Source organism: Salmo trutta, chromosome 12 (assembly GCF_901001165.1).
Source record: "Salmo trutta chromosome 12, fSalTru1.1, whole genome shotgun sequence".
NCBI classification, from domain to species: Eukaryota; Metazoa; Chordata; class Actinopteri; order Salmoniformes; family Salmonidae; genus Salmo; species Salmo trutta.
Window position 1 is genome coordinate 9,458,942 of NC_042968.1, and position 16,927 is coordinate 9,475,868.

General features: G+C 41.8%; 1 protein-coding gene across 6 annotated transcripts in view; it reads right to left on the bottom strand.

Annotated features, from left to right (window-relative positions):
- Window positions 1-1,378: 1,378 nt before the first annotated feature.
- LOC115202896 (anoctamin-1) overlaps window positions 1,379-16,927 on the bottom strand; it is a 62,998-nt gene continuing 47,449 nt past the window's right edge. For all 6 annotated transcript variants that reach the window (XM_029767055.1, XM_029767058.1, XM_029767057.1 and 3 more), the window contains 10 exons: window positions 14,149-14,350; window positions 13,761-13,872; window positions 13,512-13,569; window positions 13,020-13,120; window positions 12,690-12,832; window positions 10,258-10,410; window positions 9,664-9,716; window positions 9,338-9,522; window positions 2,737-2,842; window positions 1,379-2,576 (listed from right to left, as the gene is read on the bottom strand). In XM_029767055.1, coding sequence (XP_029622915.1) covers window positions 2,364-2,576; window positions 2,737-2,842; window positions 9,338-9,522; window positions 9,664-9,716; window positions 10,258-10,410; window positions 12,690-12,832; window positions 13,020-13,120; window positions 13,512-13,569; window positions 13,761-13,872; window positions 14,149-14,350 — 1,326 coding nt within the window. In that variant the 3' untranslated portion in view covers window positions 1,379-2,363. The remainder of the gene's footprint in view (window positions 2,577-2,736; window positions 2,843-9,337; window positions 9,523-9,663; window positions 9,717-10,257; window positions 10,411-12,689; window positions 12,833-13,019; window positions 13,121-13,511; window positions 13,570-13,760; window positions 13,873-14,148; window positions 14,351-16,927) is intronic.

Here is a 16,927-nt window from a genome sequence, read left to right on the forward strand (position 1 = left end):
TTTCTCTACTGCTCTAGTATATCAAGGTGAATATCAAGGGTTGAAATATCAGTTGGGAATAAGATGCCACTAGCTCAAAAGCAAGGTATGGTGGCTGCCATTCAGCATTGGCCTATAAGTCATACAATGAACATAAAATATTAGTAGTTGGAAAAAAAAAACAAGAACATGTCCTTGCATCAGAAATTAAAATATGAGGTGATGCAATATTCTGCAATGTCCTAACAAATACATTTTAGACTATTGTTAATGGCCATCAGAGTTCTTTCTATAAGCAAAATGAAAGACATCTCATATAATCAGTGTCAAAGTACAAACACCTGGGTTTCCATCCAGGAGTAATGTAATATTCAAAACATATTATATTGCAAGAGGTCAATGTTGATACATTTCAATACTGTAGACACACAAAATAGAAGTTGAAGACAGTTAAATAGCGTACATATCATTGAAAATATAAAATATATATAATAATTGTTAATTGTGAATAATGTAACACATTCCAACAGTCTAGGGGGCAGGTTTCATGTCATTCTATTGAAGTGAAGTATCTACATTTGTTTCTGTTTGATCAGAAGTCTCATGGCACAAAAGAGACTAAATCAAAGGTCTGTCACATTCCTAAACACAGACATAGAATTACAGATCCTACTGTATAAGAAACAGTGGTCACAAACAAGCAAAACATGACATGGTACAACAAAGGATAGCATTTTTTTTCTCTTCTCGTTTGTTTTTGTGCTTCATTTGTAAATATGTGAAGTTATTAAAAAGGTTTTAATAATGTTGTTTTTCTTGTGTTAAGAAAAAATGTATGAAAGTTTCTCCTGTTTTACAAACCATATACACTGAGTATACAAAACATTAGGAACATCTTCTCTTTCCACAACATAGACTGACCAGGTGAATCCGGGTGAAAGATATGATCCCTTATTGATGCCGCCTGATAAATCCACTTCAATCAGTGTAGATGAATGGGAGTAGACAGGTTACAGAATCATTTTTAAGCCTTGAGATAATTGAGACATGGATAGTTTGTGTGCCATTCAGAGGGTGAACCGGCAAAACAATAGATTTAAGTGCCATTGAACGGGGATGGTAGTAAGTGCCAAGCACACAGGTTTGAGTGTGTCAAGAACTGCAACGCTGCTGTTTTTTTTTACGCTCAACAGTTTCCCGTGTGAATCATGAATGGTTCAGCACCCAAAGGACATCCAGCCAATTTGACACAACTGTGGGAAGCATTGCAGTCAACATGGGCCAGTAACCCTGTGGAATTCTTTCGACACCTTGTTGAGTCCATACCCTGATGAATTGAGGCTGTTCTGAGGGCAAAAGGGGTGCAAGTCAATAATGTTTTATAGACTGTGTATATTGATAGGATTCAATATTGACTATGTATTGGATATGCATTAAAAAGTAGTTTACTTACAAATTATATACAAAATGAGCTGACAAAATACCTTCTTCCTCTCCTTGAAATAGTTGTTGACATGATCATCGATGCTTGGCTGCTGTTTGACAAATAAAAGTAATCTCGCTCTTTTGTCCATAATAATATCATCACGTAGGCTATATACGCAGTCCAGCCAACAGAGCGCAGATACGTTGGCTAGAGCACACTTGCCAGTACCAGAATTAGCACGCTCGCTATATAAAGTTCAAAAAAATAGTGAGAAAACATCAGTAAATTTGAAAATGTGATGGAAACCTTTAACTTGTAGGCTATTTTTTGTTCGGTATGTTGGAATTTAACCGCTAAATATATTTGTATGTGCACTAAGTCATCATGCACATACTTTTATCTGCAACATGTACATTTGATGGAAACATCTCTGGTGGGAAAATGTGCATATTGTTTTTATGCGGATTGTAGAATATTTGCATGAAAATCTATCGCCGATTGGATGGAAACCTAGCCCATGATAGATATGAATTAATATAATAACAAACAGGACATAAAACACATGACATAAGGGAAAATTGGCATGGTAAACAAGCAGAATGGCATGCTCCTTTACCTGATCTCAGTGTCTTAAAAAGGCAAAAGTTACAAAATAAAAACATTAGCTAGCAAAATTGCATATTCAAAAAAGATCTACATGTTGTTTTCCTGCATTGTATAATTTTTGTGCAAAAGAGAAAAACAGCCCTCTGAGCCTTCTGCCTGATTCACCAAAGGTTGGGCAATGACTTGCTATAAGTCAGAAGGGGTGCACGTGCAGAAGCCTGCCAATAACTGCCTCCCTCTTTTCTTGAGTAGGCCACTGTGTATGTATGTGGAGTGTCCAAGTCCAGACAGGGGGGCTGAAGGTTTCTGAACAGACCAGATGAACGGGCAGATGGAGCCACCCACCAGGGCACTAGCAGTTAGAAGGTGTATGTGAGGCAGGGCGAGATCGGGGCTGAAGAGGACTTTGTTTGGCGTGGCTATCTCGGAGGAGCTTTTTGCCCTCTTCCTCCTTCATGAAGAGCTCCACCATGAGGATCTTCTCCTTGTGGATCTGCAGACTGATGTCCTTGGGGATGTCTGGGATCAGCCAGTCAACAAAGTCACTCATCAGCATCACCACATTCTAGAAGGAGAAAAGATGGTACAGATTGAGGCATTTCTTTCACAATTCCTTCAATAAAATTCCAAAAACAGTCATTCAAAAGGATATGACAAAATGCTTTCAGCATAAAAAGATTGAACCCTCAATGACTCATATGTTTGTTTTTGTGTAGGCATCTGACCTGAAAAACAACGACAAAGGCCAGCCGGCAAGCCAGTATAGCCCAGAACTCCTTGGAGAGGTCATAGGGGGTGTTGGACCACGGTGTCTCTCTGTAGTCCTTGTATCTGGAGAGGGGATAGAATTGGCAAAATGATTTACTATAAATGACAACACATCCAACCAGTATGATAGACTTCACACACATTCTCACGATGTAACACCTGTTTTGAAACAAGGTACAGTAAACATGTCGTCCCCCACGAATGATGCAGCGCCCCCCCACTTGGGACAATTAGTGGCAACAATTTCAAACGGGGGAGATTACCAGGACACGCCTGGTGCCCAAATTGATGATGAGATTCGACTGGAGACGAATGGATTGGGTTCAGTCAGTCGTCCTGATGAACCCTTCCTAGCTAGCTAGTTGATGCTGGCTAGCTGGCAACAACAGCAGCACGGCTCTAGTTAAAACTTGTAAAAGAAAGGGATGTTTATTTCGATGGGCGAGGGAGAAATAACTTGCAGTATTGGTTACCGTCTGGATGTCATCGTGACATGCCAATAAGCTAACGTAATGACAAGTCGGTGTGAATGACAAGAGCAACAGTGTTATATCGAGGTGTTTCCCAGTTACCAATGTTGCTTCCCATTGGGCAGCAGTTGCTTCAACCGTCAGCTGTATCACATGTCGCTGGCGGTAGCTACGTTAGCTACTTTACGGAAAAACATTTTTATATATTTTTTATTTTATGTTTAGCTCACATAATATAATTTAAAAGTATGCATTAAGGCGTCATGTCATAAACATGGCAATTTTTTTAGACATGAATAAATGCTTATTTTTTACAATGGTGGGGTTGCGTCAAGACGGATGTGCGGGGGCTTCAAAACAGCGCACTCTGTCAGTCATCTAGTGTATATATGCACTGAACAAAAATATAAACGCAACATGCAACAATTTCAAAGATTTTACTGAGTTGCAGTTCATATAAGGAAACCAGTCAATTGAAATAAATTCATTAGGCCCTAATCTATGGATTCCACAACTGGGAATACAGATATGATTTGTTGGTCAAAGATACCTTAAAAAAAAAGTAGGGGCCTGGATCAGAAAACCAGTCAGTATCTGGTGTGCCTCATGCAGCCTGACACATCTCCTTCGCATAGAGTTGATCAGGCTGTTGATTGTGGCCTGTGGAATGTTGTCCCACTCCTCTTCAATGGCTGTGTGAAGTTGCTGGATATTGGCGGGAACTGGAACACGCTGTCGTGAATGTAGGTCCAGAGCATCCCAAACATGTTCAACGGGTGACATGTCTGGTGAGTATGCAGGCCATGGAAGAACTGGGACATTTCCAGCTTCCAGGAATTGTGTACAAATCCTTGCGACATCGGGCTGTATATTAACATGCTGAATCATGAGGTGATGGCGGCGGATGAATGGCACAACAATGGGCCTCAGGATCTTGTCACGGTATCTCTGTGCATTCAAACTGCCATCGGTAAAATGCAATTGTGTTACTTGTCCGTAGCTTATGCCTGCCCCTACCATAACCCCACCGCCACCATGGAGCACTCTGTTCACAATGTTGACATCAGCAAACTGCTCGCCCACACGACGCCATACACACTGCCTGCCATCTGCTTGGTACTGTTGAAACTGGGATTAATAATTTGCCCACTGAAGTAGGTTACAACGCCGAACTGCAGTCAAGTCAAGATCCTGGCGAGGACTATGAGTATGCAAATGAGATGGTTTCTGACAGTTTGTGCTGAAATTCTTCAGTTGTGTGAACCCCGAGTTTCATCAGCTGTCCAGGTGGCTGGTCTCAGATAATCCTGCAGGTGAAGAAGCTGGATGTGGAGGTCCTGGGCTAGCGTGGTTACACGTGGTCTGCGGTTGTGTGGCCGGTTGGACGTACTGCCAACTTCTCTAAAATGATGGCTTACGGTAGAGAAATGAACATTCAAATCTCTGGCAACAGCTCTGGTGGTCTGTCTGTAATTATCTTTGGCCCTCTGTGTGGCCTTATCACATGTGAAATATATGAAATAATAATAATTTATACACTGCTCAAAAAAATAAAGGGAACACTTAAACAACACAATGTAACTCCAAGTCAATCACACTTCTGTGAAATCAAACTGTCCACTTAGAAAGCAACACTGATTGACAATAAATTTCACATGCTGTTGTGCAAATGGAATAGACAACAGGTGGAAATTATAGGCAATTAGCAAGACACCCCCAATAAAGGCGTGGTTCTGCAGGTGGGGACCACAGACCACTTCTCAGTTCCTATGCTTCCTGGCTGATGTTTTGGTCACTTTTGAATGCTGGTGGTGCTTTCACTCTACTGGTAGCATGAGACGGAGTCTACAACCCACACAAGTGGCTCAGGTAGTGCAGCTCATCCAGGATGGCACATCAATGCGAGCTGTGGCAAGAAGGTTTGCTGTGTCTGTCAGCGTAGTGTCCAGAGCATGGAGGCGCTACCAGGAGACAGGCCAGTACATCAGGAGACGTGGAGGAGGCCGTAGGAGGGCAACAACCCAGCAGCAGGACCGCTACCTCCGCCTTTGTGCAAGGAGGAGCAGGAGAAGCACTGCCAGAGCCCTGCAAAATGACCTCCAGCAGGCCACAAATGTGCATGTGTCTGCTCAAACGGCCAGAAACAGACTCCATGAGGGTGGTATGAGGGCCCGACGTCCACAGGTGGGGGTTGTGCTTACAGCCCAACACCGTTCAGGACGTTTGGCATTTGCCAGAGAACACCAAGATTGGCAAATTCGCCACTGGCGCCCCGTGCTCTTCACAGATGAAAGCAGGTTCACACTGAGCACATGTGACAGACGTGACAGAGTCTGGAGACGCCGTGGAGAACGTTCTGCTGCCTGCAACATCCTCCAGCATGACCGGTTTGACGGTGGGTCAGTCATGGTGTGGGGTGGCATTTCTTTGGGGGGCGGCACAGCCCTCCATGTGCTCGCCAGAGGTAGCCTGACTGCCATTAGGTACCGAGATGAGATCCTCAGACCCCTTGTGAGACCATATGCTGGTGCGGTTGGCCCTGGGTTCCTCCTAATGCAAGACAATGCTAGACCTCATGTGGCTGGAGTGTGTCAGCAGTTCCTGCAAGAGGAAGGCATTGATGCTATGGACTGGCCCGCCCGTTCCCCAGACCTGAATCCAATTGAGCACATCTGGGACATCATGTCTCGCTCCATCCACCAACGCCACGTTGCACCACAGACTGTCCAGGAGTTGGCGGATGCTTTAGTCCAGGTCTGGGAGGAGATCCCTCAGGAGACCATTCGCCACCTCATCAGGAGCATGCCCAGGCGTTTTAGGGAGGTCATACAGGCACGTGGAGACCACACACACTACTGAGCCTCATTTTGACTTGTTTTAATGACATTACATCAAAGTTGGATCAGCCTGTAGTGTGGTTTTCCACTTTAATTTTGAGTGTGACTCCAAATCCAGACCTCCATGGGTTGATAAATTGGATTTCCATTGATTATTCTTGTGTGATTTTGTTGTCAGCACATTCAACTATGTACAGAAAAAAAGTATTTAATAAGACTATTTCTTTCATTCAGATCTAGGATGTGTTGTTTAAGTGTTCCCTTTATTTTTTTGAGCAGTATATTTTTCATAGAATGACAAAGCTGTAAAACATTATCCGAAACCATCAACTTAGTGAATAACATTGGTGTTTAATATGAGGATTTTAGAGTGATCCCTTTTATTATACAATTGTATTTATTTTGTATTTATTTTTCACTGAAGCCGGAGACTCATATCTCCCTCACTAGTTTTAAGTACCAGCTGTCAGAGCAGCTCACAGATCACTGCACATAGCCCATCTGTAAACAGCCCATCCAACTACCTCATTCCCAATCTGTATTTATTTATTTATCTTGCTCTTTTGCACACCCAGTATTTCTACTTGCACATTCATCTTCTGCACATCTACCATTCCAGTGTTTAATTGCTATATTGTAATTTACTTCGCCACCATGGCCTATTTATTGCCTTACCTCCATTATCTTACCTCATTTGCACTCATTGTATATAGACTTTTTGTTTTCTTTTTTTGTAATGTATTATTGACTGTATGTTTTGTTTATTCCATGTGTAACTCTGTGTTGTTGTATGTGTGGAACTGCTATGCTTTATCTTGGCCAGGTCGCAGTTGTAAATGAGAACTAGTTCTCAACTAGCCTACCTGGTTAAATAAAGGTGAAATAAATAAATACATTTAAAAAAATGACTATGTCAATATGTACACTATATATAAAAAGGTATGTGGACATTGCTTCAAATTAGTGGACTTTTTCAGCCACACCCGTTGCTGACAGGTGTGTATAAAATCAAGCACACAGCTATCCAATCTCCATAGACAAACATTGGCAGTAAAATGGCCTTACTGAAGAGCTCAGTGACTTTCAACATGGCACCGTCATAAGATGCCACCTTTCGAAAAAGTCAGTTCGTCAAATGTATGCCCTGCTAGAGCTGCACCGGTCAAATGTCAGTGGTGTTATTGTGAAGTGAAAATGTCTAGGAGCAACAACGTCTCAGCCTCAAAGTGGTAGGCCTCACAAACTCACAGAATAGGATCGCCGAGTGCTGAAAATCATCTGTCCTCAGTTGCAAGACTCACTACCGAGTTCCAAACTGCCCCTGGAAGCAATGTCAGCACAAGAACTGTTCATCAGAGCTTCATGAAACGGGTTTCCATGGCCGAGCAGCCGCATACAAGGCTAAGATCACTATGTGCAATGCCAAGCGTCGGCTGAAAGTGTGTAAAGCTCGCTCTCATTGGACTCTGGAGCAGTGGAAACGCGTTCTCTGGAGTGATGAATCACGCTTCACCATCTGGTAGTCTGACGGACTAATCTGGGTTTGGCGGATGCCAGGAGAACGCTACCTGCCCGAATGCATAGTGCCAACTGTAAAGCTTGGCGGAGGTGGTATAATGGTCTGGGGCTGTTTTCCATGGTTCGGGATAGTTCCAGTGAAGGGAAATCTTAACGCCACAGCATACAATGACATTCTAGATGATTCTGTGCTTCCAACTTTGTGGCAACAGTTTGGGGAAGGCCCTTTCATGTTTCAGCATGACAATGACCCTGTGCACAAAGTGCGGTCCATACAGAAATTGTTTGTCAAGATCGGTGTGGAAGAACTTGACTGGCCTGCACAGAGCCCTGACCTCAACCCCATCAAACACCTTTGGGATGCATTGGAACGCCGACTGCGAGTCAGGCCTAATCGCCCAACACAAGTGCCCGACCTCACTAATGTTCTTGTGGCTGAATGGAAGCAAGTGCCCGCAGCAGTGTTCCAACATCTAGTGGAAAACCTTCCTGGAAGAGTGTAGGCTGTTATAGCAGCAAAGGGGGGACCAACTCCATAATAATGCCCATGATCTTGGAATGAGATGTTCAACATCATCAAACTGGTGGCAGTTGTGAAAAAAGTCAGTAGTTGGAAGAGTTGCAGAGTTTATTGAAAATAATGCCATTGTTGATTAGATGCTTTTTTCATTAATTAGGCTATTTTTCTCTTGAACCATATGGTCTATCTAATATAAACTCATGGACAATATGGACACAGATACACTACCGGTCAAAAGTTTTAGAACTCCTACTCATTCAAGGGTTTTCCTTTATTTTGACTATTTTCTACATTGTACAATAATAGTGAAGACATCAAAACTATGAAATAACACATATGGAATCATGTAGCAACCAAAAAAAGTGTTAAACTATTCAAAATATATTTTATATTTGAGATTCTTCAAATAGCCACCCTTTGCCTTGATGACATCTTTGCACACTCTTTTGATTTTGATTTGTTTAACACTTTTTTGGTTACTACATGATTCCATATGTGTTATTTCATAGTTTTGATGTCTTCACTATTATTCTTCAATGTAGAAAATAGTAAAAATAAAGAAAAACCCTTGAAAGAGTAGGTGTTCTAAAACCTTTGACCAATAGTGTATAAAAAATGACAAAAGTTACCATAGATTTGCATAGATTCTGTTAATTGCCCAAATTATTGAAGACTCCGGTTACTTTGGTAAATTACCGTTAGCTTTGGTCAACAGCGGCCATATTGTTTTAATTACTAGTCTGGAACATATTACGTTGAGCCCTTTCATGCAAGTTTTGTGCAGATCAATCATTCGGTGCTAGAGGAGTAGCGTTTTTTGTGTTTTTCACAACATTCAAAATGGCGGAAAATCCATCATGGTGGACCTTATGGGTCGCTGAGGCAAACATTTTACTTGTGAGGAGAAGGACCTACAGTATGTAGCGAATTTCATGACATTATGCCAAACAGAGTGAGGAGCGTGACCTTTCAAAGTTGTCATTTTCAATCGTTTGTTATAGCACTACCATCTGGCCAATCACTGTCATTTTGTAAATGTCAGACCTCTATGGCAAGACATCATTCACCCAAGTTTCGTCAAAATCGGTCCAGTGGTGTCTGAGATATTGCATGTGACGTACGTACGCACGTACACACACGTACGGACGGAGACAGATTCATAGTCCCCTTCCTGATTTCATCGAGGGGGCCAATAATATTTTGAATGTCTTACCTGCATATCTGCACTTCATACCCCAGGTGCATAGGCTGCAGAGGGGCAGTGCCAGGCTGGAAGTCACTGACGTTGAAGTAGGACAGAGTGTGGTTGACAAAGCCGTGCATGGAGCCATCAGGGCTGTACATGTACTGGTAGACTAGTCGAGGGATGAAGTCTGACGTAAAGGAGATCACAAACGCCTGGAGAGAGCAGACAGAGGAGAGGGGAGAGGTGTTATGACCAAAATGATCTTCAAATGTCAACATTGTATAATCTTAATGACAGACCTGGAAATAATGAGCACTTTAAATGTTTTTATTAATGTGAAGGTATGTACTTACATTTACAATGACTGCTACTTTGCTGAGCCCTCTCAGAAGATTATACCAGATGCCTGAGAGAACAAATAAGATATGGAGATTTGCCCGAAACAACAATAACTGGGTAGACAAGCGGGCTTTATATGTACCTACTTTAATTAAACATGGTAGATGCAATGGTTTATTAATTGGTTGAAAAAAAGGTATTATGGTCACACCATAAATGTGCACCACCAGAAAAACATTGACAAAAAATAAATGTATATCCCATTGATAGTCACTGAATGGATATAATGATAAGGGGTTTTAAGGATCATTAGATTTTACTGCATTATTGTAGTATAAAAATGTATTGCATTCAAACCAAATAGCCACAGTATTTGGTCAAAGTCAGAGACTGACTCAATGATGTAATCACACAAACATGACCAAAACATTTGTGATGGACCTGTGTTTTCAGATGGGAAACTCCTGCTACCTATTTCAACTTGGTATCTATTCTGGGAATCTCCAATTAAGTAAAATTCAATTTGAAAAGTGGAAGAAATTAGGTAAAAATGTCCCTTTTATTATAACATCAATAGACCAGTGCTGTTAAAGTGTGGAGAATCCTACCAATGTCTTTTGCGCTGCCTGCGATGGGCCTCCTGACCTCTGTGACAAACTTCTTAGCATCAAGACGGATCTCGATGATGTTGTTGAGCAGCGCAAAGAGTGGCGCCAAGGGAAAGGAGGCCACAAACAGGGTCACCATCCCAAACTGGATGACTGCGAGTTAAAAAACAAAACAGATATATTCAGATGGACATTATGACCACAAGGAAATCAACACAAAGCATGCTGGGTAGATTAAGTCTCAAATTAGATAACTGGAGCACGAGTATAGAGGGAAGTGGAAAGAGGAGCACAAGCCTATAATAATCTACTTCTAATACCATACTACGCTATATATGTGTTTCCATTTTTTTCCATTTGAAATACACAGTACATACTACAAGGAGAACATATGAGAGATGAACATGTCTAAGCAAAAATGAATGAGATGGTGGAATGAGGGCACTCCATGTTTCTGCACTTGCTTTCGGATGGCCACGGTCAGAAACTTTACTGAAATGTACTGGGTAAAACTTCCAGAGATCCAATCAAAAAACTTTTTTTTTTAAATGTGCCCACTTCACACTCTGAATGGGTTCAAACACTCTGGCCTTTTGTGCCTGCATCCATATATCAATCCTAGCTGTTTTTCAGTTGAGCACCCTTGAAAAAGCCACTTAAACAGGCATGCCAAAAAACCTAAAGATGGACTGAATCTTTGAGTCGGTGTAGATAGGACTGCTATGCCACAACAATATGACTGTGCTTCTATAGCTGCTACCCAGAGATGAACTATTTCTAGTTGATAAAGTTGTACAGTATAACTAGTATAAATAACAACTAGACATATTTAACTAACCCTGGAATCATCACCATAATCCTTCTTTATGGCTTCTGTGTATCAGGGTATGGTCTGGTGTGCCAGGGTACGGTCATGGAACTGCATTATAAACACTTTAGTTCAAAATACTGTGAATGAATTCCATACAGTAATTATTCATGGTTTATCCACTGCACGGATAGTGAGAGGGAGCCGTAATATTTCTCATGACTGATATGGTGTGGGAAAAGGAAAGGGTATACCTAGTCAGTTTTACAACTGAAATGTGTCTTCCGCATTTAACCTAACCCCTCTGAATCAGAAAGGTGCGGCGGGCTGCCTTAATCGACATCCACTTCATCGGCGCCCGGGGAACAGTGGGTTAACTGCCTTACTCAGGGGCAGAACGACAGATTTTTACCTTGTCAGCTTGGGGATTCGATCCAGTGTAACCGATGTGAAATGGCTAGTTAGCTAGCGGTGGTGCGCGCTAATAGCTTTTTCAATCGGGTGACGTCACTCGCTCCTGAAGACCTGAAGTAGTTGTTCCCCTTGCTCTGCAAGGGCCGTGGCTTTTGTGGCGCGATGGGTAACGATGCTTCGTGGGTGTCAGTTGTTGATGTGTGCAGAGGGTCCCTGGTTCAAGCCCAGGTTGGGGTGAGGAGAGGGACGGAAGCTATACTGTTACACCAGAAACCTTTTGGTTACTGGCCCAACGCTCCTGGTATACAGTAAGTAATGTAGTAGTATAAGTACGTTATGGCACAGATGTACAGACGTTTGAGGTTTCCCCCATCTTCGTCTTACACAATGTGTCTTTTCAATGTACATGCTGTAGAGATTGTCCAGTTATTCAGTCTGATGCTGCAAGGAAAGAAGCCGCTGATAAAGACATCTAAGAACTTAAGTAAAATCAGGTCAACTAAATCCACTTATGCTGATTACGTGGGCATTATAGACAGAATGGTTCTCTGCTTCTCCACTGAAGATTATCTCATGCAGAGAATATGCATTTTTAGAAAGGGTTCCACATCGGAGGTTTTACAACTAATGAGGATCTAATTCCGTGAGCGGCATGAAGTAAAATGTCTTATCATTAAATCAAATGTCACGCTACGCTGACGATAAAGGGATTATTGTGTAAAGAGAAGTGGTTACTGAGGATAACATTTTCTTGCTTGCTAATTCCAGTAATCAGTGACATTTATAAAAGTTGCCAATTTCATACAAACATGGTTGTATCGTCCCTGCATGAAAAAACCCCCCACAAAGACCTGACCTCAATAGCAAGAGCTTAAAAGCTTAAAATAATTGGTCAACTAATGTACACGCTACATTAGTTGACTAATTATGTATGTCGTGCACAGTACATTAGAAGTAATTCATTGGCAGTAATTAGTTGACCTTAAAAGGGAAAAGCCAATCAGACATGCTTATCACACCCCTAGAATGAAATAGTATATCTATGATCTCTATGATCCTTTGCGCCAAATCTCTACTCACATCACACTGCAGTAGTTAATTTCGCTTCTGTCTCGTGTGATAAGGAGCATATGGAATAGGGTGGCCTGAGGGCAGCTGATCCTCAGTAAGCTGTCAGGAGCTTTACTGGACAGACTGACATATGACTCACTCATCTCCATGTACTCTGGGCTGAGGCCCACGAAGGGACCCAAGAAGTGGTCCTTCTCATGACGCTGTAGGGTCATGTTATAGTCCTCCTGCTGCTGAGAGTCCATGTCAGACTTCCGACGCCTGATCAGCTTCTTGATTTTACTGTAGCGAGAGAAAAGAAACGGTAGTAATATGAGTCCTGAGCATATTTATTTTAGTGCTTGTGCGTTTGCGTGTGTGTATGTGTGCCCGCATGTGTGTGTGAGTGGGTGTGGTGTGTGTGAGTGGGTGTGTGATTATGTCCTAGTTTCATCCAGACAGTATGGCACCTGCTCTGCACTGTACTTACGGGATGCCGATTTCAAACAGATTGTTCTGGATGAGCTGTTTGCCCAGCATGGTGATGCAGAGCTGAATACACAGCTCCATCAGGCAACCTGCGTGGGCACACTGGTGTAACAGACGAGACAGCAGTCAACCCAGTCAGACACGCAGATAACAGAGGTAATCTCCATCTAACAGACTGGAAGGGCTAGCCTATAATTGTTACACTTCTGCTTTCTCTAATAGGTTGGTTAGCTTTGATGTTATCTACAATGCCAATTGTCTTTAGGATAGGGCTCAAGGGCACCTGGCCTGGAACCTATACAACTGCCCTGGTATACCTATAGAGGATCTTGCCCCTGTAAATAAGGGAGGGTTATAACCATTACAGCATATGGTAATATTTCCATTGATTATCCAGCATTGAATCATGAAGCATTTGGACTTATTTTGGTCAACATTTAAAGGCATTCTGGTCAATGTTTAAAGATAAGCAAAGACGAATACAGTTGATTACCTCCTCCATCCTGTATGACCCGATAACGTACAAATAGTCCCCAGGACGCCCAACCATTCTGTGGACATACAGGTTGAAAAAAGGTAACATTCATTGGCCACTATCCTTAAGAGGTGTAAATCACAATAAAAAACAGATGATTAAACATAATCAGGTTTTATGGTGAAAGTGTATCAATGGCGGATATCTGCTAAGATGTTTGAGTTGTGGAGAAGCTTATTAGTCAAATAGAGTAGAAGAGAGTTCAACCTGCCCCTGAAGAAGGCCAGGTAGACGATGGGGGAGAAGGCGTTGGCAAACTTCAGAACAAAGGTCTTGATTATCAGCCTCTCCTCAAAACTCTTGTCGGTCTTTGGCACCTCTGAGAATACAAACAAAATGAGTTTATATCACCTGATTGATAAAAATCTGAAGAGGATTCAGTGATCGAGGGGGTTATAATCCAGAACTGTAGCTTTTGTAACCGACACCGAAAAGTAGTTGAGAAAGGTAGTTATAAATGTATTAAAACTGGGTAAATACAGTCAATACAGATAGCACTCCCGGATAGACTGCAGGGCCTAATACACAGGGTGAGCTTTGCTAATATGGTATGATTGTGTGATCACAGCATCCTTTTCATAGTTGAGGGACTAACCAAGAAGAGTGAGCCAGCGAGCTAAGGCACCGTAGACCTCATCCATGATGATGATAATCACCAGGTTGATGACAGCAGCAGTGCCCTTGACAGTTGCCCGGATGTTGGTGCGAGCCGTTGGATTGGAGCTCATGTGTAAGGCAGCCCTGATGGAAATTCTGTACAGGATGACCCCGAACACTACGGCAAAGGTCACACCAACCTGCAGAGGAGACAAGAGAAGATGACCTTCGACTTCATGAACTGTTTAAGACCAGCACCACACCCTAATAAGGTATATATTTTTTTATCTTAATCATATCACAAATCAACTTTTACCAGTTGAATGTAAACACAAATAAAATACATTTTTTGTATTACAACGTTTCTGAAATATTGTGTTGAAATATGCAAATTATATATCGAATTAAATATGCACATATTTGCATACCATTAAAATTCATTTTTCTGGAGACTGGATGATGTCAGCCTAAATATTTTTGTTTCATTTTGTCAAGACACTCCAGGACTGGACTTGTCCAGAGCAGATTGTGGATAATAATTTTTTTCAGCTTTCAATCTGTAAAATACTAAAGAAGAATTAGCACTGAATTATTACAGTGAATTATTGTAATGTTTGTTTATGTGTCAATTAATCCCATAAGGGATGGGTTGCCAACTGGTGATTTGACACGAAAATACATTTAATTCATTAAATCATATACAGTGCCTTCGGAAAATATTTTTCTACGTTACAGCCTTATTCTAAAATGGATAAAATTTAAAAAAAATTCTCAGGAATCTAAACACAATACCTCATAACTTCTTTGGGCTCAAACCTCGATTTGACAACATCCGGTGAAATTGCAGAGCGCCAAATTTAAAAAAAATGATACCTTTTTTTTTAACTTTCATACATTCACAAGTGCAACACACCAAATTAAAGCTTAACTTCTCCTTAATCTAGCCACCGTGTCAGATTTCAAAAAGGCTTTACAGCAAAAGCAAACCATGCGATTATCTTAGGACAGCGCCCAGCATACCAACACATGAAAATCAGATTTCAACCCGCCAGGCGCAACACAAAAGTCAGAAATAACGATTTAATTCATGCCTTATCTTTGAAGAACTTCTTCTGTTGGCACTCCAATATGTCCCATAAACTTCACAAATGGTCCTTTTGTTCGATTAATTCCGTCGTTATATCTCCAAAAGGTCCATTTATTTGGCACGTTTGATGCAGAAAAACCCCGGTTCCAACTCGCCCAGCATGACTACAAAATATCTCATAAGTTACCTGTAAGCACTGTCCAAACATTTGAAACAACTTTCCTAATACATCTTTAGGTATTTTTTAATATAATCGATACAATTTAAGACGGGATAAACGTTGTTCAATACCGGATAAAAACAACGTGAAGCGCGTGACCTGGAGCATGCATCAAAACATTAGAGAGCACTCGGCTGGACCCTCGTTCTGAACTGCCGTACTTCTTCATTTCTCTAAAGAAAAACATCGACCAATTTCTAAAGACTGTTGACATCCAGTGGAAGCGATAGGAACTGCAAGCAAGTGCCTTATAAATCTAGATACACATAGAAACTCATTGAAAACACTGTCACCTCAAAAATAAAAAATCCTGGATGGTTTGTCCTCTGTTATACTCACAGACATAATTTTAACAGTTTTAGAAACTTTAGAGTGTTTTCTATCAAAATCGATCAATTATATGCATATACTAGCTTCTGGGCCTGAGTAGCAGGCAGTTTACTTTGGGCACGTTTTTCATCCGTACGTCAAAATACTGCCCCCTAGCCCAAAGACAAAGCGATAACAGGTTGAGAAATGTTGAAAATGTATAAAAAATAAAAGTATTCAGACCCTTTGCTATGAGACTAGAAATTGAGCTGAGCTGCTGTTTCCATTGATCATCCTTGAGATGTTTCTACAACTTAATTGGAGTCCACCTGTGGTAAATTCAATTGATTGGACATGATTTGGAAAGGCACACACCTGTCTATATAAGGTCCCACAGTTGACAGTGCATGTCAGAGCAAAAACCAACCCATGAGGTCGAAGGAATTGTCCGTAGAGCTCCGAGACTGGATTGTGTCGAGGCACAGATCTGGGGAAGGGTACCAAAACATTTCTGAAGCATTGAAGTTCCCCAAGAACACAGTGGCCTCCATCATTCTTAAATGGAAGAAGTTTGGAAACACCAAGATTCTTCCTAGAGCTGGCCGCCCAGCCAAACGAAGTAATTGGGGAAGAAGGGCCTTGGTCCGGGAGGTGACCAAGAATCTGATGGTCACTCTGACAGAGCTCCAGAGTTCCTCTGTGGAGATGGGACAACCTTCCAGAATTACAACCATCTCTGCAGCACTCCACCAATCAGGCCTTTATGGTAGAGTGGCCAGAAGGAAGCCACACCTCAGTAAAATGCACATGACAGCCCGCTTGGAGTTTGCCAAAAAGCACCTTAAGGATCTCAGACCATGAGAAACAAGATTCTCTGGTCTGATGAAGCCAAGATTCAACTCATTGGCCTGAATACCAAGCATCACGTCTGGAGAAAACCTGGCACCATCCCTATGGTGAAGCATGGTGGTGGAAGCATCATACTGTGGGGATGTTTTTCAGCTGCAGGGACTGTGAAACTAGTCAGGATCAACTCAAAGATGAACAGAGCAAAGTACAGAGATATCCTTGATGAAAACCTGCTTCAGAGCGTTTAGGACCTCAGACTGAGGCAAAGGTTCACCTTCCAACAAGACAACGACCCTAAGCACACAGCCAAGA